The sequence below is a fragment of the Anas acuta genome, chromosome 20 (genome assembly GCF_963932015.1).
Source record: "Anas acuta chromosome 20, bAnaAcu1.1, whole genome shotgun sequence".
In the NCBI taxonomy this organism is placed as follows: Eukaryota; Metazoa; Chordata; class Aves; order Anseriformes; family Anatidae; genus Anas; species Anas acuta.
Genome location: NC_088998.1, coordinates 1,761,906 through 1,788,311, shown reverse-complemented (window position 1 = coordinate 1,788,311; position 26,406 = coordinate 1,761,906). Strand labels below are relative to the sequence as shown.

The 26,406-nt window shown below is 42.2% G+C and overlaps 2 protein-coding genes across 7 annotated transcripts in view; one reads left to right on the top strand and one right to left on the bottom strand.

Moving 5' to 3' along the window:
- FKBP15 (FKBP prolyl isomerase family member 15) overlaps nucleotides 1-20,671 on the bottom strand; it is a 26,669-nt gene extending 5,998 nt beyond the window's left edge. For 2 of the 5 annotated variants that reach the window (XM_068656723.1, XM_068656725.1), the window contains exons 1-23: nucleotides 20,514-20,671; nucleotides 19,960-20,069; nucleotides 19,561-19,651; nucleotides 18,871-18,940; nucleotides 17,556-17,630; nucleotides 16,356-16,454; nucleotides 15,726-15,875; nucleotides 14,665-14,733; nucleotides 13,071-13,214; nucleotides 12,483-12,628; nucleotides 11,674-11,722; nucleotides 10,839-10,958; nucleotides 10,486-10,585; nucleotides 9,619-9,722; nucleotides 8,075-8,168; nucleotides 7,452-7,561; nucleotides 6,934-7,044; nucleotides 6,123-6,217; nucleotides 5,343-5,445; nucleotides 3,254-3,286; nucleotides 1,497-1,668; nucleotides 863-999; nucleotides 386-541 (exon numbers count right to left, since the gene is read on the bottom strand). In XM_068656723.1, coding sequence (XP_068512824.1) covers nucleotides 386-541; nucleotides 863-999; nucleotides 1,497-1,668; nucleotides 3,254-3,286; nucleotides 5,343-5,445; nucleotides 6,123-6,217; nucleotides 6,934-7,044; nucleotides 7,452-7,561; nucleotides 8,075-8,168; nucleotides 9,619-9,722; nucleotides 10,486-10,585; nucleotides 10,839-10,958; nucleotides 11,674-11,722; nucleotides 12,483-12,628; nucleotides 13,071-13,214; nucleotides 14,665-14,733; nucleotides 15,726-15,875; nucleotides 16,356-16,454; nucleotides 17,556-17,630; nucleotides 18,871-18,940; nucleotides 19,561-19,651; nucleotides 19,960-20,069; nucleotides 20,514-20,566 — 2,391 coding nt within the window. In that variant the 5' untranslated portion in view covers nucleotides 20,567-20,671. The remainder of the gene's footprint in view (nucleotides 1-385; nucleotides 542-862; nucleotides 1,000-1,496; nucleotides 1,669-3,253; nucleotides 3,287-5,342; nucleotides 5,446-6,122; nucleotides 6,218-6,933; nucleotides 7,045-7,451; nucleotides 7,562-8,074; nucleotides 8,169-9,618; nucleotides 9,723-10,485; nucleotides 10,586-10,838; nucleotides 10,959-11,673; nucleotides 11,723-12,482; nucleotides 12,629-13,070; nucleotides 13,215-14,664; nucleotides 14,734-15,725; nucleotides 15,876-16,355; nucleotides 16,455-17,555; nucleotides 17,631-18,870; nucleotides 18,941-19,560; nucleotides 19,652-19,959; nucleotides 20,070-20,513) is intronic. The other 3 variants (XM_068656724.1, XM_068656727.1, XM_068656728.1) reach the window with 3 other exon arrangements.
- The window catches only part of SLC31A1 (solute carrier family 31 member 1), a 23,287-nt gene continuing 17,540 nt past the window's right edge, over nucleotides 20,660-26,406 (top strand). The window contains exon 1 of one of the 2 annotated variants that reach the window (XM_068656740.1): nucleotides 20,660-20,749. The gene's annotated coding sequence lies outside the window, so the exon portion shown is untranslated. The remainder of the gene's footprint in view (nucleotides 20,750-26,406) is intronic. The other variant, XM_068656738.1, reaches the window with a different exon arrangement.

Below are 26,406 nucleotides of genomic sequence, written 5' to 3'. Positions count from 1 at the left end.
AGGTCTCTCCTTTCCTCAGATTGACATTCTCTTTAAGACAGTCTAAACATGGTGTGCGCCAGTCTGCATCACTGCTGCATCAAGACTTTGCAGCAGAGTCAGGAGCCTGTGACTTGAGTCAGAGAATGACTGGGACCCAGCAGCCTACTCAAATCATGCCTTTCGTTAGGGAGACAGTGTAAATCCTGGAGTCAGAAGTAGCGTCAAACACCAAGGACATTTCAGATAGACAAAAAAAAGTGAACCCTATGTTAAAGTTCACCTTTAAAAGCAAGTGGCTAATGTTTTCATTCTTTCACTACCCGAGCAGTTTTCATGACTATTTTCTACCTGTAGATTCCTTTGAGTTTTCTAGACACCTCCCAGAGAAGCTCCCACAACTCACCTGCTCTGCTGCTGCCTGGTCAGTCGAAGTCCTCGCCTTTTTCAGCAACTGTCGAAGCTTGTCCAGTTCCTGCTGATACGACCTGCGTATTTCTTCCATCTCTTCCTCTGCTTGAGCTCTCTCTGAAAGGGATTTCTTCTTCCTCTCAGCAAGATTCTGCAATATAGAAGAGGACTCGAGCATAGGCCAGACCACACAAAAGTAGCTTCTCTTCTTTTTGCATAAAGAGCTTGTTTGAAAACAGAATCAAAACAAAGCTGAAATGTATTTTATAGATAGGAAGGTTACCATACTATCAGGTAAGTAAACAAAAAGGTGATGTAAACACGACAGAGGATCCACCAGCACAGGGGATCCTTGCCTGCAGATGATTCACTTAACCTACACATTTACAAGCAAGATCAAGCTGTGTGTTTTATTTTTCTAAGTATAAAGCTGAAATTGTGAACCTCTCTGCGAGGCTGGCACAGGACATACCCTTTCAAGAGTCTCCTTTTCTACTTTTAGGTCTGCCAGCTCTTCTTCCAGTGCAGAAATCTTCATGTCCAGGTGTTTACGGCTCTGCTTCTCAGCTTTGAACCTAGTCTGAGTGTCCTCAGAGGCTTCTTGGAGCTCTGCAGAAAACATGCTTTACCGTGGGTTTCAGCACTACATGTTTCAGATTAAGGCTGACTGAAATGAACAGTGCTTCCCTTGCACAATGAGAAGATGTATGGTTTCCATCTGCAGCAGGAACCTGAATTTATTAGGAGCTTCTTCTGTGACACGGGGCTGTTTATGCCTCAGCCTCCATCTGAACTTTTTAAACCAATAGAAAATTTAGCTCCTCTAAGACTAAGATGTTAAGACACCAAGGCCAAGAGCTTGCTTATACAGAAGACACCCCTGCAACACACTGACTTCGTCATCAATTCAACTCACTGTCCTGTTAGCAGCAGCAATGATGCACCTACCCTTCAGACATTTCAGTGCATTTATATTCTTTGATACCCTTCTGACTGATCCTAGGGAATGCAGGAATAAACATCCCAGAAGAAAAAAAACGTATAACTTACAGAAGTGGAAGAAGAATGACATTAAGGAGCTCTCACAGAACAAGCACAAGTCTTACCTGCTAACTGTGCTTGCAGTTTGTTGAGTTGCGTCTCATGTCGCTCTGCATCCTGCAGTGCAGCAGAGAGCTGTTTCCGCAGGTCCATTTCCTTCTTTTTGTGGGCAGTCAGCTCCAGTTGCAGTTGGGAAACCTGTGCTGTGGCAGCTGCTAACTCCTCCGCAACTTTGGCCTGTATCACAGAGCATAGAAAAAGGGGAAAGAAAGAAAATAACAGGGTACAAAAGCATGAGGAGGCACCAGAACTGTTCTCACAGGAAGAACTGTGAAGGTACAGAAGACCTTCTCAGGGCAAGCGTTGGGATCCAGCGCCTAGAAGATACTTCCCTGTTGAGGAGGCACTAATAACCTTTAACTGTGTTACCGAGAGTCATTCAGCTGTAACCTGTCCAGACCGACTAGAGAGTTACATTAGGCCACCATCAACCTTATCATATTACATCAGGGAGTTTTCCCAGGAAAGCTTAAGCATATTTTTAAGAGTAGTACCAGTGCTGGTGGCTCTGTTCAGAGTTGTCATTCTATGACAGTATCTACTCACGTAAAAGCCTGGACTGTAAGATCTAATTATTCTCAATAAGCTTACAAATCATTGAAAAGCCCCACAACATAGGCTTGTTCCAGCTAAATAAGCACCTTCTCTCCCAAGCACACAGCATGTAGTCACCTTGAGGTACCTGCATGTGTAATGCTGCCATTTTGGAGCATGGTTCTCACAGTAATTTGTTAACCTGTTTAAATTTAGTATTGCTCAAAGTCAGTGACTCATGGAAAACCAGGTAATGATAGAGCTTGTTAGACTACTTGCAAGCAACATGTTAGGAGAGGCTCAAGTCACCAAGACAGACACAAAAGTTATGTTCCCGTTCTTGTTGTGTAGGATACTGAAGATTCAGAGGATGCTCTGCAGAGACAGAACTACATCTGTCAGAAAATCTCACTTGCTGCAGGGAACACCTGAACAGATTGTATATCTATGCTTATATTTGAGTTCCTAACAGGCTTTCATGGTTTTTAAAGCCAGTAAGTTCTCATGAAATGGAGTTTCTCTCAGAGACATCTCCATGAGAGAACTAAAGACTATGACCACCACCTTCTGGCAGAGAAGAGCCATAAGCAAAATGTTTCCAAACATGGCAAAGATGAATATGTGCTGACTTCAAGAGCTGGGATTCTACACCATTAATTTTTAAGAAACATTTTGACAGAGACTGTCTAAAGACAGATCTGCTTTCTTCTTATGTTTCCATAAACATCTCATCACAGTTCAGGATATCGACTTCTAGCATGCTAAAAACAATAAAACCCCACAGCATATCTGAAGGTTATTTTAACACTTGCTAATGTCTTTAAGGACACACAAAGAAAAGTAAAGAGGAAATTCTATGCCAGAAACTATTATTAGACCTACGTTTCTGCAGTGAACACTTCATGTCTATACTAGCTCAGCTCCAGCCTCCAACTTTCAAGTAGTGAAAATATTATGTGATCCATACCAGATCTGATATGATCACATCCTATTTCTCCCACGAGGGAGGTGAAATGAGCAGCAATGTGACAACTTTCTTCAAAAGGGCTCCCCAAGAAAGAGGGGGCCAGTGGCTACGCTGCCAGCTATAAAGCCTTTCTCCAAGTGAAAGATCTGTGCTAATTTAAGATCTGAGGCAATTCTTCTAGCCAGTTCAAGAGGAAGCTGGGCTGGCACTATCTAGGGCACAATTAGCTATCATCTACACAGTCAGCAGACACTGCCTCACCTGGTCCCAGCCCCGATCCACTGGCAGCATGTGCTAGGAAGAGAAAGCAGTGACAGGAAACAGGAAGAGTTAAGAACACAACTTGAAAGGCAGAGACATTCATCATCATCATCAGAAAAGCTAAATGCTTCGTTACAGGAGCCTGATACATGCCAAAGAAGCACTTAATTTTTTCCAAGGACTGTAAAAACTTAGAAGAGGTAGAAAAGCCTGGCTTAAAAGAAAGAATCTAAAGAGATCCTTACAGATACATCACACACCACGTGGATTAGAGGAGCAGTCAGCAGACTGGCAGTCAGCAGGTCCTGCACGTGACTACCATTTTGTTGCAGTAGAGAGCGTGCAGCACTACCAATCGTTACGGAACATAAGCCTAAACTGAAAGCTGTGACGTGCTCTGAAAGGGTCAAGGAGCTATATCCCCAAAGCAGCAAGTTACTAATACTTCTTCACAGAGACCCTGTCTACAGATGCCTGGCCTCTATTGTGAAATAAATGGCAAGTTCCAAATTTTTACGTAAAGCACAGATAAAACGGTTTGAAATTCTCTTCCTTCTCTTACCAAAAAATACTTGTGGAACTGTCCATAGCAGCAGTCACAGAACACATTATGTTAGATAAAAGAAAGAGGAAGGAGCACCAGGCTTCAGATTTACAGTCAGTCCTCCCTCAGAGCTAGGGAAGTTTCTCTAGTGCAAGTCATGGCTTGTCTAGTCTAGTCTGAAGTCTATTCATGTAATAGTATTGTCACCTAGACAGTGGACTGCTCAGTCACTGCAGGTGATGTCCAAAAGATTCCTGAAGATTTTATCTTATACTTCTAGAAGGCATTCTCTCCCCAAGTTACTTTTAATGCAAGCAGAATGTGATGCTCATTTACAGAAAAGAATCTTATTTATTGTTTCAGTCTGACTTGGTTAGAATCTCTTACACTCCCAGTTATAGGTGTTCAACCTGGGCTCTCAGTAGAAAAATAGTCGACCTTCACCTGCTCATATCAGCAGATGTGCATCAGCCATATATTACTTTATTTTTACCTTACAGACAGACTTGTTAGCACACTTTTGGAAACAGCTGTTTCCATCACACTTAGATGCGCCAAGTCATGGTTCTCATGCAGAGCAAACATTTATTTATATTTGTACTGGAGAGATGCACAGCTCAGCCTAGTATAATTTTAAACTGCTAGAGAAAGCATAGAAGACACCATGCAATTAAAGAAGTAACAGGTGGCATACCAGGGTTAGGCTGTTATGAGTACACTTCACAGGATAAAAAGTTGATTTAACTGGTTTAAGAAGCTCTCTCTCAGTACCCTCTTACTCAAAAACACAATACTTTATGCTAAAGACAGTATTTTTTGATTGCTATAAAATCATAGAATATCAGAGTTGGAAGGGGCCCATGAGAATCATCAAGTCCAACTCCTGGTCCCCAAAAGGACCTCCCAAAGGACCACACTAGCATAAGAACACAAAAAATACCTTTAGTCAACTCTACAGGATTATTTGGAAAAGGATCACATCCTAAGCCAGACCTTCACCTGAACAAAAGTAGGGTGCTCTTTTACATCTCCAAATATCACCACGTAGCATAAACAGGAATTTAGTTTTCTTGTCTCATTAGACTCATTCGAATCAGTATATGTAAAGAGGAAAGGTCCAGTGCTTGGACCAAAGCCCTAGTAGGAAATTTTTCTTATAGCTATGCTCAATCTTTATGCCAGTTAAACAGAAGAATAAACCCTTAGAAACTCAGCACAACTAAAAAAGTGGTGTGCATTTGCAGCCAAAGCCCCACAGCATGCACAATATCTCAACATGTTGGCCATCCACCTATGAAGTTAAGAGACACTGTTCTTAAACTAAGAATATTCAAGCTGTAAAAGCACAAGGATCTAAATGCTCTGTGCTGCTTTTATCATGAAAGCCATTAGAACATGACAAATTTTTTTCAAAACATCATTTGAGAACTGCAGTGGCCTTGCAGAAGATATGACTTGACTAAAGAGATTTCAGCAGGTTTTACTGCAACAACAAGCCCCCTTCCTGGCTGCTGACAGAAATCTATGCTGTCACCATGGTTTTACCTTCTCTTGCTCTGCATGCAAGACTCTTGCCTGTGTGTTTTCATTTGTTGTTTGCAGTGAGTGGTTCCTCTGCTCCATTAGCAAGTTACTTTGTTCGACGTATCTGTGAACAGTTGTAGATGGAATGAGCGTTTATGTAAATAAGTAACATGGAGCAAAAGGTGATCAGACAAAAGGCAGTACTTCAAATCAGCTTTCATTAATGAGGAGTCCCAGATGATTCTGCACGATGTCCTGCACCAAGAAGTTATCTTGAAGTGGAATGGGTGTGCCTGGCTTTCAGCCCAGATTGTATCTGTTCAGATATGTGTTCCACTTCTGATACTAGCCTAATGTTCCTACCATACAGTCAAGATTTTTGAAAATCTGGTAACCACTGGCCTCTGCTATTTCCTTGAAGAAGTTATTCTCCCTCTTAAACTTAATGGAATACAACACTGGAACTTAGAACACAGCTTCCTGTACAGCTCTTTCCGTTTTACTAAAAGGCTAGCAAAAGCAAAATATCTCCCAGAAGCAGAGAAAGCATGCTCATAGATGACAGCTCAAGATCTTTCCTTCTTACGTATTCACATTTACTATAAATCCTAACTTCGGAGATACACCCCGCAAGAGATACACCCTGCAATGACAGACAGAAGGCTAAAAATAACATATCAGTACAAAAAAAAATCAGAACATCTCCATCCTAGAGAAAGGACACCCCCCAGTTATGCCTAAGCACGTGTGAGCTAGATACCCTTTGTAAATGCAGACACACCATATCCTTTCGCTCCTTACCTCTGATTTCGCTCAATCAGCTCGCTGATCTTCTCATTCTGCTCCTCAATCCGACTGCTCTTCTCAAATATCTCTTGCTTCAGTCTCTCATTCTCCTGAAGTACAGCTTAACATGAATATTCAACTTTCTTGAATATTCATACTTAACATGAATATTCAACTTCATTCAGACTTCCCTGCAACACTGCCTAAATCTTTGTCCTGTACAAATGGAATAAAGTGGTGAGGCTTATCACCTCCTGTGGCAGTTGCAGGCCATCACAGAAAGGCACCATGCAGGAATTCAGCAGGAATCCTGGAACAGGACAGTGATTGCCAAACCATGAACTTGGTAATATTGCATCTGGTTGACTTTTTCACCCTCAAGAAAAAAAATACTGTAACGCTGCTGCCTAGAAAAACGATGAAGCAGAGTAGCAAGGAATAGAAGTAGATGGTTCTTGCAACACTGTATTTCCTCTGTGAAATTCCCTTCTGCAAGACATGCTGGGTTAAATACATACCAGTTTAAAAAGAGACTGAGTTTCTTTCACTTGAACTCTCTGTCAAGGGCTATTAAATACAAACATATCAACTCTGGCTCCTGGAGTCCACAAACAAACTGTTGGAAGGCCAGAATAGCACATATGTGCTGTGATGGAAATTGTTGTATAGCACATGCTTTTCCCTAACCATCTGTTTTTGGCCACACAGAAATAGAACACATAGATGGATGTACGTTTGGGCCAAACGTATAGGTATCCCCACTAGAAATAATACTGTAGGCTCCAGTTCATAGAGTAAACAGTCAAGTAAGGCTGCCTACGCTTACCTGGATTATGCGTTGGATGTTGCTCATGATCATAGAGGCTTCCATAGTAACAGAGGAAATACCAGGCAGTAGTGAGGTGTTACCAGCATTTTGTTTCTTCAACTCCTCCACCTGTAGGGATAAATCAAGCCAGATGAAATGAATTTATGAATGTAGATAAGAGTCAGACATCTGCCATTTCACCAAACCATTTCACCTTTCTGTCTGATGAGCTCTAGGGCACATGCTACAACATCAACTATGACATCTCCTGAAGGGCACTGAAGCTCTCCAAACAAAATGCATACGACATTTAAGGAAATAAGCAAAACACCTTCCCCAAAGCTAGTATTAACTTTGCATAGTAGCTGAACTGCTACCACTTCAAGGTTTGATAATACTGGATACTGGAATTTTCATTAAGTTAGGACATGCTTACAAGCTTAATGTAGGCATTTAAATAGAGTCAACTCCCCAGACTACATTTGGAGAGCAAATTGCAGCAACTTGTAAACAAGCCTGTCTATGTCACACATTACCTTTGCAGCCAGATGATCCATTTTATCTACGACTTTGCTAACAGCCATTCGGATTTCAGTGTTATGTTGCCGAGCTTCTGTCATCAAAAAGGAAGTAACATCCCCAGGTGCTTGAATGGAAAGGAGAGAACTGCAGTCACAAGGGCAGAGTGTCTGCATATATACATGTGTATACATGTGTGTGCCAAAAGCAATGTTTAGCAGTTTGCAGCTTATCAGATAGGATGACCACTACTTTCCACACTGGACAACAAAACTGCCCTCCCCACTACCCCTGTCAGCCTAGCATTTCTAGATAGTTATTAGAAACTAAACAGTTGTTATTTTTACAGTTATATTCACAACTGTAAGCATCAGATATAGAACACCTTTAATAACATATAAGCTTGGGAATACACCTAGATATTGCCTCCCCTTTCACACTGCTCAAAGTTCCTTAAGCTAAAAAGTGCATTTACTGGGAAATATTTCCCCTTCATTGGTACTAAAAATAAGGACTTGTGAAACAGTACAGCATTACAGACAGTAGAAATGCATGTTACCATTGCTACCCAGATGACCATTATAAAGAGCTCACTGTTGGTATCAAAAACTTCTGTAAAGCATGTGCTTTTTAAACATACCTTGGTAAGGTGCGGGATACAGCTGGCCTACAGGCTGGAGCTGAGAAGCAGATGTAGCAGTTTGGGGGTAAGCAAGTGGCATTCCTGGATACGGCTTGCAGAACAAATCAACAGATAAGAATATATTGTGATATTTTTCCCATTCATACTTAAGAGGTCTTCATGTCTTTTTAAACCCCAAAACGAGTATGATATTTGGAAAGCAAAAAGAGAGTATGGAGCAGAAAGTCAAATTACGTAACTGTCATAGTAAAGGCAAAAAAAACAAAAAAGCACTCTTCTTTAAAGGCTTAGGTATGTGTTCATATTACAGCTTAGTAAGTTACTGTCTTCGCTGAAGCTTAAGACAAAGCATGTTACCCTGTATTTGTGGCAGGCAAAGACCGGCACAGAGACAGCTCACTGGATGCGTGGTACTTTGAAGTTGTGCTAACTTGAACATGAGAGTACTTCTAGGTAAGGCTCACGAAGTGCAACACAATTTGACTGCAACTTCCCTTCTCAGTGCTCATCAGAAGCAGCCAAATAGATTGAAAAATGCTAGAAGTACTTCACTCATTAACACATTAAACACCTATCAGTTTACTCTCTCAGGAAAGCAAAAAGAGTATCTTGAAACTTGGAACAAGTTGTATTAAGATTCCAAAACAGGGTTAAACTTTATTTGAAAGTTTAAAAAAAATACATGCAAATTACTGAAGTTAAAGCTTCACTTTGATGACTTGTTTCTATTTACTCAGAAAAGTTCATTTTTTTCTTGTTACTTGCCACAGCTTCTGCAATTTCAACATGAGGAAAACAAAGCCGAAGCAACACACCAGTTTCTTTTTTTATGTACTGTTTTTATTCATTAATCAAATGTTTTCTCAATCTGTGCCTTTTCAAAATAAGTAGTTCTTCTGCATGGTATAGACCACTGTTTGATTTCCAGAACCTCCCAAAAATAGGTTAAATAACTAAAAAGAGTATGCTAATAAGCCTGGATTTATACTTCATAGAACTGTTCGTATTATGGCTTTGTTCCAAGTCTTCACTATCTGCTGTGAAAAAACACACCTAGTGTGTGTTAAGCCCCTAAGAAGTTTCCTTGTTAGTAAGCAGGTCACATCACTTAGCAACAGTGGTACCACAAGCCTTTTAAAAGGATTATTCTTTTGCTGGATGAAAATTGACCTGCAAGCATATTAAGTGTGCAAGTGAGCTTTCACAGGAAAACAGACCATGACTGAGGAAAACCTCAACTAAAATACTGTAGTTTTCACCTGCCCTTCCAGTATTTGGAAGTTTAAGTCACTACAAAAGCTGATATTGAAAAATTCTTAGTTCAACTTTAAGAAGCCATCAGCATACAAAAAGCCTTTCTAATCAAAATCTAAGAGGCATGTGACTGAAATCTGAGAATGCCAGATAGTCACAGGAAGCAGCCTGGGATTCTCAACCTTGCATGCTGCTACAGAATCCTTGCTCCTGGCAATGGAGAGGACAAGAAGGAATTCTAGGAAGAGACAGAAGCACTAATATTCTTCTCAGTTTGATTTTGGTACCTGAAAGCCCTGTGCTCCTCCAGGCAGAACTGACTGGGGTTGGATTGTTGCAGGTATTAAAGCAGCAGAAGATACCGGAGGCATAGAACCAGATGCTTGAGGTACTGAAAGGGAACAAAGAAATCCAGGACATCAGAAAGTAGGTAGAAATAATTTACCTTCTCATGGTTAAAGTTACTGAAAAGACAAAAGTTTAACACAAGCCTGTCTGCAGTCTTGTGAAAAATCAAATTCAGCCAAAGAAAAGAGTTGTCTTTCACAGAAACTTCGCTCCTAACCACAAATTCCATTTAGACAAACTCTTTTTCCACTCAAAGGTGCTCTGAATCAACTGACACAGGATGTTACTCAGGCTGACTCTGAAGACTGCTCAGCTGACCAGTAGCTGACATTACTACCCTACCATGGAGAGGCAGGTCAAATCCATACCAGGACTGCTAGCCTTTTAATGCTCTTTGCTATTATTTCCATCATTTTCAAACAAAATGATTTTTCTGTCTAATGGAAAGTGATTTATAACTGTTTCATTTACAATCCACAGAAATCGTAGGTGTCCTAGAAATCTCAGTGCCACCCCAGTACACACAATGACAGGGTGACAAGGAAGCTCACACTTTGCAGTGTGGCTGCTCTTCCTCAAGCAGTGTACACAAGATGACAACGTAGATGCACTCCAAGGACTTCAGTACCATACTTTATGAATTAGTCTACCTATGGAGCTTTGGATCAGCAACTCTTACTGGAAGCTATCTATCAGTTCCTCCTGCAGTTCCTGACAGCAATCCTCTACTCAAACAGCCCTTGTATTTGATGCCTGCAACAAAGATAAATTTCTCTATACAAAACCCAGCCTCACCAGCATATTACCTTGTGGTGACACTGTAGGCAGTAAAGCGTGAGCTGGCTGTGACGGTCTCATGGAAGATGAAGCCACTGGCTGCGGTGCCCCTCTCTGTGTATTTGGATCCTAAAAACATTTCTACGTATTAAAATGAATGTTAAAGAACAAATTAACATTTTGAACTCAAGACCACTTGAGACCAGGTATTATCCAATGAACCCATTTGAACTAGACAGGAATACTGGAATTGTTAAACTTTTTTTTGCCACATAAATAGAATATGCTTTCCCTGTATAAATAGAAATTGCTATGGATTCTACTTTAAGGAAGTCACATAGGAAGCATTAAAAAAGAAGTCAAATTGAAGTCATTAACATACCTCTATTTCTGAATCACTGGAGTCAAGCTGACTACCTGACGTCCCGGCAAGGAAAGGCAGCATGGGCTGGCCCATTTTAGCCATCCGAGAAATTAACTTCGCCTTTGCTACATTTGGATTCTGAAAGACAATGTTTAATGTTACTTTTCCTTTGCCTCTTAGCCCAGTATTTCCAAACAAAATAGAGGTCTAATCCTGCTACATACTTAAAGGCACTGACTTAACACTTAAAGCTCACCTATACAAGCCTGGTTCTTTCAACTTGAAATTTTTCCACCCAATCACTGACAAGCATGCAAGATAACACTATGGATTTGATAATCTGGCTTACTTTATATACTCCTTCTGGGCTGACATTACTGCCATTACATAGAAAATCCATCCCTGCACAAAACACAGCAATAGTAAGAAAGTGATGTGGAAAAGCGTTTTCTGTCAAGAATGTTGAACATCTTCCTTAATTTAGAAAAATCAGTCCTTTCTACCTCTCAGTCTTATTTTCATGTAGCTAAATAAACATATGCTGAGTGTCCCAATTACTCTTTATTAAGAGTTTTAAATTTGTTCATTTATCTGATAAGACAACTAGCTTTGTGAATATCCACACGGGCAAAGTAACTGCACACAAGAGTAGGAACTGGGACTCAGAACTGGGGCTGAGATTCATGTTCTGCTAACCCTTTCAAAAACAAGATATTAATCTGCTGCTAATAAGGCAAACATTTGAGAATATCTTGCATGACATTCACTTTGCCTTCAGCAATACTGAATTCAAAATTGAAACTAAGCTTCCCTACGTAGGACTTTCAAATTAGTTAGGAAATAAAACACTTACTGCTAACTGTTCACTGATTGAGTTTGACTTGGCCCGAACAGCTGGCTCCCTGAAAAGACAAACAGATGTAATATTAGACATCAATCAAGACGCAATTTAGGATCTAGTATTCTGCATTTATAAATAAAGTCAAATACAGCTCCCCCTGCAAAAACTGTTTTCTTACATTTCTCCTATCTTACTTTTGGAAGACACAGCAACATTACCTGTAGATTTTAGAATTTTATTACAAGGAAGTTGTACAGCTCTGGAATATCTGATTGCAGAAAAAAGATTTTGTCAGTTCCAGTAAGGGCCACGTGCTTGTACAAGCAATTGTATCCAAGTCGAATAACAAACAACTTATTTGTGTCAAGAAAACAACAAGCAGTTAAACTTGAAAACTATTGCCTAAAAAGGACAACTGGCCCATTTAATTAAAGAAACAAGCATCAGTGTAAAATTTGCAATTAAACAAGTTAGCCATGACCCAAGACTAACTTACAACTTTACTGCTACCTGAGATGAGAAAGCTGTCGTAACAGTACCTATACAGCTTAATAATGCTAGATCTCAGTTCTACTGTAGATCAGTAACATCTTTCATGTGTGCCCATTTTGATTTCTCTAAGTCTGAAAGTCAGCATTCAAGCAGAAACCATCCTGCAATACTCATCAGCGAGCACTCCTCTGCCACATTGATGGCATTAAGTTTGCACATAGAGGATCCAGGTTTGCCAAGTGATGTGTTAGTACAGCATTGCTGCTGATGTTTAAGAGCATTACCATCTTTTAAAGCAGCAAGTTGTTTTTAACCATGCTCCTGCTTACCCAGGCTTTGGAGGTATCGTAGATGGAGGCAATAAAGCAGTGTCTGCAGAGAAGCCATCTGAATTGGGTACTGGAGAAGGTACAGGAGAATCCCTTGAACTAACACTCTGTCCGTCTGAACCAGAGCCTTCTTTTACCAGCTTCACCTTAAGAAGCACATGAATAAGAATTATTCTGGGCTCCCCAAAAGGGTTTTTCAGCAACTTATTGACTTCTGATGACTACTCCTTTGTCAAGTCTATTCACTTCAAGTAAGAACATAAAACTGAGTTGGAAGTGATGAGTCTTTATAACTTGTCATTCCTCACAATTTTGAGATTTTTGAAAAAATTGACCCACACATAAGACAAGAGATCTCAGAACAGTTAGAACAGACATGTCTTAGTTAGCAGCCTAGAGGGATTTCTGTGTTGATTTTTTTTAAATTTTAATTTTAAGAAGATATGCATCTTCCTGAGGTAGTTGGTTTATAACAGTTTCTGAGCTGTAGATCTCATGCCAACAGCAGGTTTTTACCTTGCAGACAGACGCCGCCACCCAACAACCACAAAGTAGATGTAAAATAAATACTTGAGAGGAGACACTCACCCGCCTAACCTCCACCTCAAAAACTAAAGTAGAGTCTGGAGGGACACGGCCAGACACTCCCTGAGTCCCATAGGCCCAGGCTGGAGGAATAATGAGATACCGTCGCCCTCCTTTCTTCATCCCCACCATTCCTTCTTCCCAGCCCTTCGGTATTCAGAGACACAAGAAAATAGAAAGCAAACAGCTTGATTAGTGACATTACAGTTTCTTTTAATTACACTGATTAAGACTACTCCTCCAGTTATAGGAGATTTCAGAACACATATAAATAGCTGCATGTAAAAATCTTACTCGTTTTAGAGTGCAGCATTAAAACTGTATCTTGTATTGGGTTGTAAAGGCCTAATACAAATTACAACATTAACTGAAGCATGAAGATGCAGCTTCTGACATGTTCATAACGAAATCAAACAGATACAGCAATCTCTAACACAAAGGCTGTAGGCTTTTAGGTCCCCATGCAGTTCCAGAATCCTGGTTCAAGTTTTGCATGTCATAACTTAAGCAGCTATCACAGATCGCACTATCTTGGAGAAAAGAACTACAGACTGCATGCAGAAATTCTGCAGTTGCATGTAGCTGGCAGGGCATACAGTGGCAATTTCTCTCAAAATTCAGGGAAAGAACAGGATTCTGAGCTGTTGAAAGATCAATTCCTAACTGCTATGGTTAGAATTAGAAAGCACTCACAGAAAACAGTTACTGGCAAGGAGATTTAGAAGTCAGAGCAATGCAAATTATTAAATAGATGCCAGCATTTAACAGGGTGACTACTGCAGCCAGACAACATTAATAACAAGAGGCATAGTAAAAAAAAATAAACAGAAAAATAGCACACCTCTAAAGAGCAATTTATTATAAGTCAAATATGAATTATTCAGGTGATGGAAGCGACCTGAACAGAAACATCTCCAATTCATAACCTGATTTTACTGAAAAACCAAGGGAGTACCTGGGCTGAGAAGTTGTTACATGGTCAGTATACTCCCAATTTGACTTATAGTGGAAAAAAACACTCTAGGCAGTGGTATTATCTTTTATGAAACCATTCTACTATTTGTCAGTTGTCTTCACCTTTTCTCTCCTGTCTGGAAGAAGGGCATGGAGAGTTATTTGACCTTCTTAGTCATATGGTCTGAATTTTTGGGTAGATCTGTGTGGAACCAGAAGCTGGACTTGATGATCCTTATGGGTCCCTTCCAACTCAGGATATTCTATGATTCTGCTTCTGAGGCACAATGAGTGGGGAGAACTGTAAGATTTTTCTCAAAATTATTTTTCCTCTGGTCTCAGGGGACCCTGTTTCTAAGTAATTGATTAAGTTACCTCTATAAAACAAAACAAACACACCCCACACCTGCTCTTGAAAATGGGAAGCATCTTATTTTCAAAACAGGACAACTTCCCAGCATTGCCACTGAGAAGGAGACCTGGCTATCCTGTGCAAATTAAGAAAACACAACACTTTGAGTGAGTCACCATTAGTGTTTCCTACCAAATGAAACAGAAAGAGCATATAAGAATCCTGATCAAGATCTTCAGTAATTCAAAGATTTGAGACAATTTTATTATAATGAAATTCCAGAAGTTCTACCTTGATGACCTTTCCAGATCCCAGCTTAAGGCGCAACAACTTGTCCTTGTTAACGTTTGAGTCAAACACCTAGAGAGTTGAAGAACAAACAAAAATCACATGCATTTCCCAACTCTTGAAAGATTCTGAACACTACTTCACACACTTCACAAACTCCTATGATTTCTTATGTACTATTTCCCTTCCTGCTACCTTCCAAAATTAACTCAAAACAGAAAACAGAGCATGGCTAGAATTTCTAGTCTATTGCACAGTACAATTTCTTGAAGTGAATGACAGCTGGAGACTGACTTTAAAATTGCTTCCAGCTTGATGGTCAGTACAGGATTGGTCCAACTAAAACACTACACAAACAGAACTGTCTAGACATTTCGTACATTGAACTCAGGCATGGGTAGCTGAACAACTCCTGTAGGAGATTAGAAGTAAGCTCTGCCATGTGTATCATTGGGTTTATGGAGATAAGCATGCCAATCTCTACAAAGCAGGCCAAGAAAAAGAAACAAAAAGTACCCCAAAGATGAAAAACAGAAAGCCTTTTTTTAATTGCTAAAGATACAACTGCAGGGGGATGCAAATGAAAAACCCTTTGCTACAAATCATAGTAACAGCTAAACCAGAAGTGTTGGAAAAAAAGGTAGTGCTTTGGAATATATCTTTTGGAAGTATATCTTTTGCCTTTCTTAACAAAGGAACAGGATAGGACACAGTTGTAGAGGTCACAAAATCTATTTATCATTTGCAGATGAGCTTTATGATGTACAGTCCTCTTCTTATCCCTTCATCAAGCTGTTTCCAAAGGAGCATAAGTAGCTTCACTGGCTCTTGTCAGTGCTTTGTTTAGTATTAATGCAAGAGTACCTATGAAGTTAAAAGCATTTCAATCACCTGAACAGTAACGAAATCCCTTATTATTCTACAGTTAATTCACTTGACCTCAAAAAGGTGCCATAAATGACTAAAAAACCTTTAAAGCACCAGTACTATGACAGAGGTGGCAGGTTCCTTCCAGAGACAGTCACACTCACTCACACATTAGTAGGTGGCAGAAACATCCTTACCTGTCCAAGCCCATTGTTCTGGAACAGCCAACCTGTATAGGCTATCTCCAGAGAGTCCCCTCCTTCAACTCCCTGCCCTTCTCCAAGAAGGAGATCCTGGTAGAGGACTGAATCGAGCACTGGGGAGCTGTTGCACTTAGCAATGCACACCTGTGAAAGGAAGGCTTATCAGCATCTCTGGCCATTAAAAGACAGGCACTTTCCACTATGACTCATTACAAATCTGATACATTTCTTACCAACACTGATCAAGCCCAGATTATAGCTGCATTCAAGAGGTGTTCCACACTCCCTTGTGCTGAATTTTGCTGAGCTATGTAAGAAGGAAATACCCTCTGCTCTATAGATCTCTATAGAACTGCTGGTTTTAAAGCAAACTTGATCAGAAAACCTACCAGAAATAACTGGCTCCCTGTATCCAGGAGGCCTGTAGCTAATGAACAAACCTCAGCCAGGCTCTTCACAAACCTGCCTCAGTCACCATTATGCAAATACTCAAAGCTGAACTTCAACGGAAAAGTAAAACTTTTTCACCTTTCAGCAGTAACGTGCTCTTAGAGGTACATCTTCATTTGCCTATAGTTCAAACAGCAGGCAGCAAGTCATACCTTGCACAGAGTAAGCAGTTACCTGTTTACTGAAATCCATCGCTGCCTTTTCTGACTCAAACATGATTGACCAGTTTTGTCTCTGATCATCATAGAAGGTACTGTAATTGTTGGGTTGAACCTGTGGGAAAGGAAATCAGTCCTACGTTATACATGAAAGATGTATTAAATTAAAATAGAACATCATTAAAAAAACTGCATCCAACAGAAGCTTAAAATAAAAGCTAATGAAATTAAGTAGAGGTAAAAGAAGAATCCTGCCACATTACCACCCAAGTTCAGAATGCACAGTTTACCTTATTTCTGTACTCGTTATAATAGAAGAATTGTTATAACTGAAATACTTCAGCAAATATTACGTTCTTCATAGTTGCTGCAGCTTTAATACGACGGTTCTTTGAAGCTAGGCTCTACTACACTGACATTATCTGCAAGAAATCTCCTTTTCATAAGTTTTGATTACATTTAGACTTCCATATTCAACCAGAAGAGTCACTCAGTACTTAATCCTAAAAAATTCATTTTACCACTACTTGACTACATAACCCATTAATCTTTTAAAACACACGTAGCACTAAAGAGCAAGATAGTAGAATTTCAGTCCAGATTTCTGAATCAGGATCCTATTTCAGAGCAGAATTCCTACCTATCAACTAGGAAATTCTGTATTGCCTAATGACAAGCTAAGAGCAGCAACTCAAAACACCATTTTTATGTAAAACCAGAAGAAAACAGAACTTCAAGAAGTTAACGTTTTAAGGCTTACAGTGTTCTATTTCTGCTCTTATCATCGGGAAAATGCTGAGCATTAGGTTTCAGAGAGGAAGCACTTCCTCACCATCATTTCCATCTGCTTGCTCAGCTGTATTCTCTCAGCCACTTAACTATGAATTATTAGCAAGAGAAATTTTGTTCTGTTGTAGAACTGCATAACTCAAAACATTTCAGTGATCTAGAGGTACTAATACAGCTCCTAGAGCGCTTGTACTTCCCTTTGGAAATCCACTGATCCATAGAGCTCTGCAAAAGGCAGACGTAAGTCTCTTGTGCAACACATATTAGGAGAGCAGTACTCCCTGCCACCATGACACCTCTTGCTATGTCAGTCAGGTGTTTGATCTCAAAGGCTATAATCTAAGACTTAAGAAAACATTTCACACCAAACAGAAATTGATTCTGAACACCACAAAGCACTGGATGCTTTTCTAATCCAGGATCTTACCGTGAGTACAAAGCCTGGATGGATCCTTGCAGATGCAATCTGTTGCTGCTGACTGATGTAAAGGAGAATCCTGTACTGGATTCCATAAAGAATTGTGCAGGGAAAAAAAAAAAAAAAAAAGCAAAGTCAATGTTTTTCAATTCTAGTGTGCTTTGTCATATTCTGAGCCTAGCACTACAGTATTGCCAAATACAGCTTGTAGCATCATTCTTCACAGCAAAAGTACTTAACACTGCACTTCACATAATGTTGTAACACCTATTAAAGATGCTTGAAAACATGCAAGCTTTATTCCTGCAGATAAACAAAGTGGTTCAAAAATAATTCTGGTGCATTATGCAAGATGCTTCAATTAACTCCACATTTTCTCCCTGTTGCAGTATAAAAAGATGGTAAACTAACCCTTCAATAAAAAACACATTAAGTACAGGAATATTACAATGTAAAAGATGGAGTAACAGTTAAGTTGGAGTTTTCAAAGTGCTAAGGAATGCAGAGGTAACACTGCATTGACATGTTTGGCTCTACTTCCCTTTCTGCACATGTAGCAAGGCTTCTTTACTCAACGGCACCGCTGCCAGTGACCTGCTCACAGCTGCACAGGTTGAAGTACCACAAAGGCTGCCTTGAAGGGCTACCTTGCCCTCCTGCTGTCTCCACCTTTCCTAGCTCCCCCATGAACACCACACCTGAAAGCTGCTCAGGTCAGCGTCCCAGGTAGTAGTGTACCAAAATATTTTTTTTTTCCTCGTGCCAAAGCAGAGGAAACTTTGTGAGACAATGGGGACAGGAAATGCAGTATAAATACCAATGTCAAGGATGCATCAGAATATCCAATGTATCCTGTAAATACATCCTTTTCCTAGACACTAGTGTCATGCTCTTACAGGAATACTTGGGAAGAAAGGAGTGGGGAAGAGAGATTTTTGCTACCAAAATAACAGGACTTCACCAAAGCATCTCTGTACTATCAAACAGTCTTGCTTCATATCAATTTCCATGTGCACAGATTTTTGATCCCATTGTCAAAGAGGTTTCAAGTAAATATCAAAAATCACTTCCAAAAACACATGCAGTGCCCAAGTCACTGCAAAGCATTTCAGGCTTAAGTGGAAAGAATTGTAAAAAAGAAAAGATGTCACCAAGGTAAATAACTAAGCCATAAATAATCCTAGGAGGGAAGAAAGGCATAAGCTGCAGTGGAACTAAAGACCTCCAACATTGAAAGCAAAGACATTCCAGTGGGCTCAGGGAAACACTGCCTCGTACCAGCGTACTCTTGGCATGAAAAATATTACTGTGAAGCGTTTCTCACCTCTTTAGTGGCATGGTTCCCCACTACAGCTGCTCCATACTTGCCTTGCTTCAAGTACTGCCCATTTGTACTGGAAGACAAGCGAGATATTCAGCTGCAGAACTGTCCCTGCCTCAGGTTTCTCTCTACTGTTGCCAAGCTTTTCTTCTTCAGAGTTCAAGTCCCTTTCCCCACATTCAAACATTAGGCAACCTTTCTTAGTGTAAAGAAACTACAGCTTCCTTGCTTGCCCACAGACTACAGGAACGCACATTGTGTAGTTTGAGTTGAAAAGTGCTCTTTGCATAGATCCAGGACAAGTAAGCCTTTCCACTCTCACATAGACAGAAGTTTACTGTTGTCATTCTATGCTCATGCCTCAGTTTTCCACAAGCAATGAGACACAAGCATCTGACAGAGTTGGCCAGAAACAGTACAGATGTCAGGCCAGCACCCCAGGCTGCAGTTCTCTGTAAGGCAGAGGCAGAGCACTTGCTGTTCATTTAACCGCATAATCCTGAACTGCAGCACAATAACGGAACTCTTCTGAGCAGAAATTTTCACTGATTTGTGTGTCTGTGAGATGTAAACACTACCTCTATGAGATGCCTCTGCCTGCTCATCAGAAAATATCTTCCCTTATGATTAGGTCCCAGGCCTCCAGAGAGACAGAGCCTAAGAGGCACCGCAGAAAGCCGGTGTTGCACTTACTATCGATAAGCATGAACTGCAGTGGCCACAAAGACTGACGGCGCTCCTGAAGCTGCTGGGGCCACGGGCGCCTTCTGGGCCGCCTGACCTGCTGAAGAGCAAGAAGGAACCTTTCTTGGTGACACAGAGCTGCCACATTTACTGGCCAGTGACAACGCCATTAAACATTCCTCCCCCCAAAGAAACATAACTACAAAGGAGAATTAAAAAATAACAAACAAAGAATGGTTCTCCAACATCACTGAAGGACACCGGTAATCCAGGCGTACAGAGAGCACTGAAGGAAGATAGCATCATGAAGCAACAGCTCAGTGAGCTGTTTGCACTGCTGTTCCTCACAAGGACTCGCTCAGCCAGCAGGGCCCAGGCTGCACAGCTCCCTCCCCTCCCCTCACTCACCAGCTGCTGTTTGCCCCTTCTTGGGCTGCTTCGGCGCCGTGTACTGGAAGAATTCATTTCCCTGGCTTGAGACTGTCTGGTCCAGCCCAAAGAGAGAGGCCAACCTGGCACTAGAGGTAAAAAATGAACTAAATTCACCTTATTGACAGGGCTTTACAGGTAAGGACCACCACCAGTTAGGAGTTCCATCAGACACGAAGCGCTTGCCATTAGTTTAGGCATAAGGAAGATGCCACACGTCAGGCAGCCCCACTGCAACCGCTTCGTTTTGGGAAAAAGCAGAACTCTGAGGCAGAGGCTGCCGAAGCAGCACCACCACGCTTCGCTTGCTGTAAAGCCAGCGTAAGGGACAAGTAAGGACCGAAAAAAAGCACTAAAACCAATTAATTCACCTCAAAGTAACGAATGGGACTGCCTTTACGTCAAGCAGCTCACCGTAACGTTACCGTAACAGCACCGGGCACGCTGCCGCCCGCCCCCAGCCCCCCGGTGTCGGTGGTCCCGGCAGTCCCGAGCCGCCTCAGAGCCCCTGAGGGAGCCCCCCCGCCACCCACCCGCCGCCGGGGGCCAGGAAATCGGCGTCGTCCTCCTCGGCCGCACCGAACATGGCGATGGCGGCGGCGGCGGCCCTGCCGGTGTCGTAAAGGCGGCAGCGCGCTGCTTTACGGCCGGCGCTGAGGCGGAGCCGGGCGCTCCGGTAGCGCGGGCCAGAAGGGGCCGGGGGCGGGGCTCAGCGGGCGCTGAGGGCAGGGGGCGGGGCGAGCTCTGCCGGCCTCGTGGCGGGCGCGCGGTGAGTGACGAGGCCGGGCCCCCCCGCGGCTCCCTCAGGGGGGGCGGGCGGGCGGGGGGGGTGGAGGTGCCGCCGCCTGGGGGGGGCTCGGTCGGGGTCTGGGGGGCACCGGGGAGGTCCGGGGGGGCCCGAGGGGTCTTGGCGGAGGCGGTGGGGGCGGTACGGGTCCTGTATGGGTCCGATATGGGTCCGGTATGGGTCGGGGGGGCAGCCCCATGGGGCTCTTGGCACCCCCGCGGCGGGTGCCGGGTGTCGGAGCCGCCCGGACCGGGCCCTGCAGCGGGCACCGAGCCCCGGTGTGTGCCCGGGCGGTGCCCACAGGCCGGGCACGGCGGCCCCCGGGGGCCCTGCGGCTGCCGGAGCCGCTCGGGGGCGCCGGGGGTTTGCGGGCAGGAGGGCGCCGGGACCCCCAAAGGCAGAAACCCCCAAACCCGGGTCTCCTGAGAGCAGAAACCCCAGGGCCGGGTGTCCCGGAGCCGGGTCCCTGCGGGGTTTGCTCGTGGGGGGGGAGCAGAGCCGCAGGCAGGGCTCGGTGCTGTGCCAGGGACACCTGCACAGGGACAAACCCCCTGCTTCTGTTGGGAACACACACACACACCCCCGCGATAGCTGTCTTATAAATAGTTGGGTGTTAATTGCTAATAGCACATCGTGCCTACCGGGAAGTGGCCAGTGGACGTGAGCTTCGTGCGGGTGGGGGACCCGAGCTGCTGATGTGAAGGGAGAATTTGGTGCTCGGCCTCCTCCGTGGTTTCTGTCAAGTTTGCAGTATTCAGGATGTTTTTAAAGAGTGCAGACCTGTATGGATAAGGCGTAGTGATGCGCTAGCATTTAATTTTCAAGTGACTTAAGAACACCGGTGTTATAAGTCCTGTTGAAAATATTCATGTGTACCCAACCTTTTTTGTTGTTGTTGTTTTGTGTTTTTTTTTTTTTTTAAGTACAAGGGTTAATTTAGATATCAGGAAGACAGTAAGAAAGTTCTGGTATGATCAAGGGTTGCTGTCCCACGAACAGCCCCTCAGCTGAGAACCCAGCTTGCTTTCCCAAACTGGGATTCGGCACAGTCTTCATTTCAGTGAAGTGGGGGAAATGCATACTGCAGCACTAAGGCAAGCCTCAGTCCTAAGCGTATCCTTAACCACTTGTCATTTTTATTAATTTAAGCTTTGTTCATTGCCCTCTTCAGCAAATGAGCTTGCAGCGGGCTTGTGGCTGCACATGAGTTCACAATCATAGACCAAATTTTCCTGTCCATGCTCAAATGCCAAGCTTCAGAATGCTTACTAGTGTGGTATTTTGTGCAAGGGTGGATTAAACTCTCTTCACAAGTATTTATTAGTTTCTTTTAATCTGTTTGATCTTCACTTGCCTCTGCTTGAGCCTGAAGTAAGTAAAGCTCCTGCAGTATTTTTTATGAATAACAATATGGGATTGTGTAGGCTAAGTTAGGATTCAATTTAATTGCTCCGATTCTTACTACTTCTGATGTAACATTTTCTGAGGCTTTCTGGAAGGTTTCGATTATGTGTTACTTTTCCTCAGCCTTCCTTAAAACATGGGACTTTGAAAATGATGTGTAAATATTAGCGTTTAAATGTGTGTTGGCTTCAGAGCAGCATGAATACCTTGGTGAAGCCAGCTGCTGCATGATACAAAATTAAAGTGATGCATTTTTTACTTCATTCCCTGCTTTTCCCCCTCTCTCCCCCCCCCTCAAAAAAAAAAAAAAAAAAAAGGATAGAAAAGAATAATATTTCCAGAGGGGCTGTACACTCCCACACAACTTTGTCGTACGAACTGCTAAATTTTATACAGCTGTTTTCTACTGAGATTTTGCCAATTGTTGGATGTTACAAAGAATTATTTTTATTTCCTGTTGGATTTCTAATCTAGAGCAGCTTTTGAGATAGGTGGATAATTACAATAATTTCTCCAGGCTACAGTAAAGATGAAGAATTAAGTCAGCTTTTCATGTCACTTCTGCATGTGTGCTTTTTTGTTTTAAAGGTGTGGTCCCTGACAGGTATTCTGACTTGCAGCAGCGCAAGGACAAGAAGCCTTCCCTTCCCTTGCCTTCCCTCTCTCTGCTCTTTTTTCTCTGCTGTTTTATCTTCTCAAAAAAAGGTTTGGAAGGGTTCTTCTCTCATTCCCGCTTCTACAGAGCAACTTCCAAGTTTTGGATGAGTGAGATACCCTATCCCTGGATGAGAGTTTTACTTTTGAGAAGGGAAGGCACTGAGAACACTAACCTTTAACAGTCTTCTGGTACAAATAGATGAGCAGACCTGCCGTATTCACACAGTAAGTCTTTAGTCAGTGCCCTACAGAGCTTCCTTTCAGTGATCTTGTTTTTCAGTCAGATGTTAGGTCAGAGGGAAGACAAAATTTTTGTATTCTTTGAACTAAAACATAACATTTTCTCCTTTCCTTTTTGGCTTCTGTATTTGCTATAAAGACTCCTCTGCCCAGCAGGAAAATTTCATGTCTCTGAGACCTGCCTTCTCCACACTTGACTGAAGGTCACCCTGAAAGCTAGCAGTAATCTGCCTCAGAATTTTGTGAGGTTGAGCTGAAGCAGACCGCCAGCATGATCTTCTCCAGGAATCTGCCAGGAAATTGCTGGGAGTCTTGGCTCTTTTTTGTTAGGGAAGGATGAAAAAGACTCAGTCTAGTTAATTTTTTTTGTTGTTGTTTGTTTGTTTTTTCAAGAAAATCGAATCTTAGTTAATAGAGTACTATTGCCTTTTGTTTCAATGCTAGTTTCTGGAAATATTCCCAGTCAAGTCCCAGGGGACTTGAGACCAATGATTTTTTCATTAACCTTTTCTTCAGCTGAAAGCTGGAATCTGCTAATGCAGAGAATAATGGGACTAGTTATTGCAAACAAATTAAACTCCTGTTTTGTTGCACTACAAATTAACTTTCTAAAACCTTTCATTTTTTGGTCCTGGAACTTGACTTTTCTGGTCTAGAAGCCAAGTCTAGATGGGGGAGGCTGTGATAAAATATCTTCTTATGTTTTTCCTTCTCTGTTGCCCCAGTCGTGGTTGCCATCTGCTCAGCAAGGATTTCACAAGATGTCTTTTCCTCCCTCTCTCTCACCAGTTCATATCTGCAAGAGTCCTCTCCATTTGAGCAACTGATTGCTGGCTGGAACAATTGCTTATATGAAAAAAATATTTTAAATTTAAATCTAATTTTTTTTTCTCTTTTACTGTGCACACATGGAATTACCAAATCCCACAGTCATTGTTTTGCCACAGGTGTGGAAGCCATTTATAAGCTGTTTAAAAAAGGTCTACGTGCATACAATCTGTTCGCTCTGATATTGGTGTAAATTAATACAGCAGAGCATGGTATTTCTGGATAATGGACCAAAACGTTGCAAGTGATTGAGCTTCTTCTGTTCTTACTGGATGCTCAGCACATCCTGATATCGGGCCTGTGAAGCTGGGAGAACGCCGTGAAGAGGATACAGCTGCTGTACAGCCAACAGCGAGAACACCAAGTTCTCCCCTGTGACTTCAGGGAGCTGCTTCGCTTCACAAAGCTCTCCTTTCCCATGCATGCTCAGTAGGGATCAAAGATTCAAATCTCATTCCTGTGCTCAAGGAGCATGAGCTTGGAAAATGAGCTTTTTGATATGTTGAGCTGATCTTTTGGCTAACTTGCCTAAGAGAAAGCTTGACAGTCTTAGCTTTTTTTTTCTTTTTTTGAAGACTTAAGGTGTCTCCTTGGTGGAAGGTGTGCGTACACTTAAACTTACAGGCTTTTATTTGTTATGGGTAATTTAATTGGACTTGGATTTATAGGATTAGGTACTTTCAGGCCACCTCCAAGATGCAGTTCACTTCCTCATCTTACAAGCTTATGCTCGGTAGCCTGCCAGGTAGCCTGCTGCTTTGTGAGCTTGGAGAAGCAGCTGTTTGAAAAGCAGAACCTCACAGCAAATGGCTCCAGGCTGCTGAAGGAGATGCTTGTCCCTGTGACCCGGCCTGCTTCTTTCAGACGCTGAACACACTCTGTGTGGGATATCTGAGCAGCCCTTTGCGGGCTTGGTGTCTGAGTGCCCAGCCTCGGTGCACGGTGCAGCCCAACAGTTCCTCGCAGCTCCCGGCTGGATTTCTCCATGTTGTGTCTGGACAGAGGCAGTGCTGAGAGCCAGGGATCTGATTAATCAGTTACTACCTCAGTGAACTTTTCCTGCTCTGAAAGGCTTTGTGCTATAGAGATTTGACAGTGTATTGTCACAGCTTGCCTGCGTTTTCCAGCTTGCATCCTTTACTTGGGAAAGAAAAACACTAACAAATGGAGCAGGCTCAAAGGCAGCGCTCCCCGCAGGCAGGCGATCCCAGCTCATTCTCCTTCAGCCCTCAGGACGTGACAGCAGCGGCTGCTGTCAGGGCAGTGCTCCGTGGGAGGGCAGCAAGATACCCTGCGTGTTTCCGATATGGTAAATCAACCTTTGGACATCAAAGTGATAAGGGAAGTAGCAGCTCAAGCTCCTGAGGAACACACCCAGCCATGGAATATTATGGAAGTGAAATGCAACGTAGAGCATTGGTCTGGTTCTCTTGGTTGCCTCTTATGGTTCCCATGTTTATCTGAGCTAATGGTCTGATGGAGATAATGAGAGACTGAGTCATGATTTCAGGGTTCTCTGCCAGGATAATTTTATACAAATCTGGTTTCCATTAGCTTTGGTGGCTGTCATGAACTTGGGATAAGACATTATCTCACAAGGAAGCACTGAACCTTAATGTTTAAGGTGATGTCAGTTGAGACTGAAGGAAGCCAGAGAAATAAGCTATAGAAACTGTCAAATTGAAGCCTAAATAATTCAAAGTAAAGAGTTTTTTGTGTTCCTGCTGTGTGTTTGGTTGTACTTGTAAAGCCATTTCTGTGCAGCCTTCTTCATACAGAGCATAAACACAAAGTGGTGTCCTTAGTTATAAAAACCCTGCTCTGTGCATAATAAAGTCTAATACTACTTTTTAGTGGAGAAGCAAAACGGGCAAAATACAAAATAGCTTAAAAACACCTTTTGGCAATGATATGACTTTCCTTAGTTTGCTGAATTCAACTTTCAACTGAATAAAACTTTCCAGTGCATCACGACTGTAGGATCATGTGCACTGCTTGCCAGCTGATTCCTTTTCATGCAGCTCTTGAAACCACTGTGCTTACAATACAGGCATTTATATTGCAGAGCCCAGTAGAGCTTCTTGAACTTTTTCTTGTTTGTCGCATTTATTCTTCTATCGCTGATGCCAGCTACTAATCAGAGGGGTCAGAGAGTCAGTATTTGACTAGGATGTGCCATTGGAGACTTTCTGCACGTTTTATCATGTATCTGCTTCATTGTCATCTTTTGCTACCCCTCTAAAACCCTAAAAACTGACCTATAACTCTGAAAGCTTCACATTTCTTCTTTGTGGAATACTAAATGAACCTCAGCTTGTTCTGTTAACGACATCCAAAAGCAAGCAAAGCACTAATTTCTCTGACAAATGAAGATCTGAAACATGTTTTTTGCAGTGTGTTTGAAAATCATCTCTACAACGCATTCAGTCAGTCTTAGAAGGGCAGAGTTCTAAAATCTCGGTGCATTTTTGAAAAGGTCTTGTGAGGAAAACCCGGGAGTTACTTTAGCT